This window comes from Halyomorpha halys, unplaced genomic scaffold, assembly GCF_000696795.3.
Source record: "Halyomorpha halys isolate HHAL.00 unplaced genomic scaffold, Hhal_1.1 Scaffold477.1, whole genome shotgun sequence".
Classification (NCBI taxonomy): Eukaryota; Metazoa; Arthropoda; class Insecta; order Hemiptera; family Pentatomidae; genus Halyomorpha; species Halyomorpha halys.
In genome coordinates this window covers 520,056-522,066 of record NW_027113379.1, presented here as the reverse complement: position 1 = coordinate 522,066, position 2,011 = coordinate 520,056, and the positions used below count along the sequence as shown (strand labels likewise).

General features: G+C 27.4%; 1 protein-coding gene across 1 annotated transcript in view; it reads right to left on the bottom strand.

Annotated features, from left to right (window-relative positions):
- Positions 1-1,479, bottom strand: part of LOC106683309 (ADP-ribosylation factor-like protein 6) — a 4,593-nt gene extending 3,114 nt beyond the window's left edge. Inside the window, exon 1 of the mRNA XM_014424684.3 lies at positions 1,176-1,479. Coding sequence (XP_014280170.1) covers positions 1,176-1,356 — 181 coding nt within the window. The 5' untranslated portion in view covers positions 1,357-1,479. The remainder of the gene's footprint in view (positions 1-1,175) is intronic.
- Between the last annotated feature and the right edge of the window lie 532 nt (positions 1,480-2,011).

The following is a 2,011-nucleotide window of genomic DNA, read 5'->3' as shown; positions in this document are numbered from 1 at the left end:
ATTATTGAAAATGAAACGACTGAATTCAAATAGTTATACCCTGCCGTTACCTTACCAATTATAACATGTTTCCAGAAAGAAACCATCTATCAAATAAGTTCACTATTTGCTTCATTTTTTTTTAATAGGGGGTTTTGAATTTATTATTGAACTATTTAAATTTGTGTGCAGCACTGTTACTATCAAATACAATGCGGTGGAATAGTAATCCAATTATTTTAAAGATAACAATCTAATGTCCAAAATCAATTTTTTAGACGACTACTTTGAAAATTATTTAAATATATTATATATTATCAAATCCTAAAATTTACCCTAAAATACTATAATTCTAAATCCGATGGTAATCAAACCGACTTATACTTCATATAGCTCTATTTTGTACCTTTTCCTTAAATCCTCATCGCGACAGGTAAATTCCAGAGACCTATAGTGATATTTATTTTTCTTTTTGTTATGATGTTCCGAACTGATTTATTTTGTCATTTTTTTTTTTGGTTCCATAATCCATTTCTATATAATAAGTGAAGAAGTACAGTAATAAATGCATTATATTGAACGTATGATTTGACATATAATGGGTTCGTTTCATGATTGTAACTCATGGTTTACAATCAATGGTTTTTAACGATTTGGGAATGTAATATTTGTAGTCGTTTGAGAGTGTATCATATCATCATTCATGTAGAATATGCAACATCAGCATTTGGTGCATATGTGCGTTAAAAATTGGTTTTAAAACATTTGAAAATATACATATATGTATACAATATATTTTCGAAGAAAGAGAGAGAGAATGCATTATGTGGAAGGTGGTGTATTTGGTATCTACCACGAGCGGGAAAAACCTGCAACGTCATTTTCTTTGCTAAATTATTTACCATTATAATAAAGATTTTTACCATAGCTATATAATTGTACAAATAAAACTTATTATAATTGCAATAATCATTAAACAAATGATATATGGCGATACATATGTAACATATAAACGTATGGTGATGGTGCGTTGATAATTGAAATTAAATAAGTGGAATTTAGTGAGTATTCGAATTACTTAAGACAATGCCTTTGAACAATTGTTAGCATATATTATTAATACTGAAACTTTCATCATATCATTTATATCTATCAAAATAACTCATCGATTTGTTAAAACAAAAGATAAAACTTACATTTAAAATGTTCCACATTTAATCCAATCGTAGGTATTATTTCTGAAGATTTTTCACTGTCAGATTTTAGCAAACTAACAATCGTAGACTTGCCACTGTTATTCAAACCAATCATTATAACTTTTACAGATTTCTTTTTTATACCGAAGAAGTTGCTTAGTTTATTGAAAAAATTAGACATAAGCTAATAAGTGAAGTGTTTTAAGTAAACTGAAAAATAAACGCAATACAAAATTAGCAATATATTTGACAGACTATTTTACTTGAAAGAAGGGAAAAGTTTAATCTTATCACATTGTATCTGTTTTGAGTGTAACCAGGCAACGTGTGCCAATGAGGTACGCAAGAATGAAAGGTTTTTTATGTTTGTGGTATAATAGATTTAAAATGCGAAATCTAATTTTTTTTTTACCAATTACAAGATTTTATTAAAGCCATTTAGCGAAGCAGTAAGTATAAGTAGTTGGTTAATTGCTAGAATCAAGCATCAATAATCTGGGTTGATTGATTTCTATTTATGGCGGTAAAATAAGTACAATGGGAGAAAATTGTAAATTTTTTAGTATATATAGCCATCACATGTCATTTTCAGAATACATTTAAATGCAATCTGTAATAAATAATTATAACTATCAATCAAACGTCTCTAAAGGATAAGAACATCGACTAATATTAATAATAAAATCTACGCTTTAGACGATGAAAACGATATCGAAGAAGTTTTCAGTTTAAATACGTATGTATGTATTATGGATAGTTTAGACCCAACTTTGAAATAATAAAAGCTCCTTCATTGATAAATTGGCCAAAGTAAACATAAAACAATTTGTTATTAT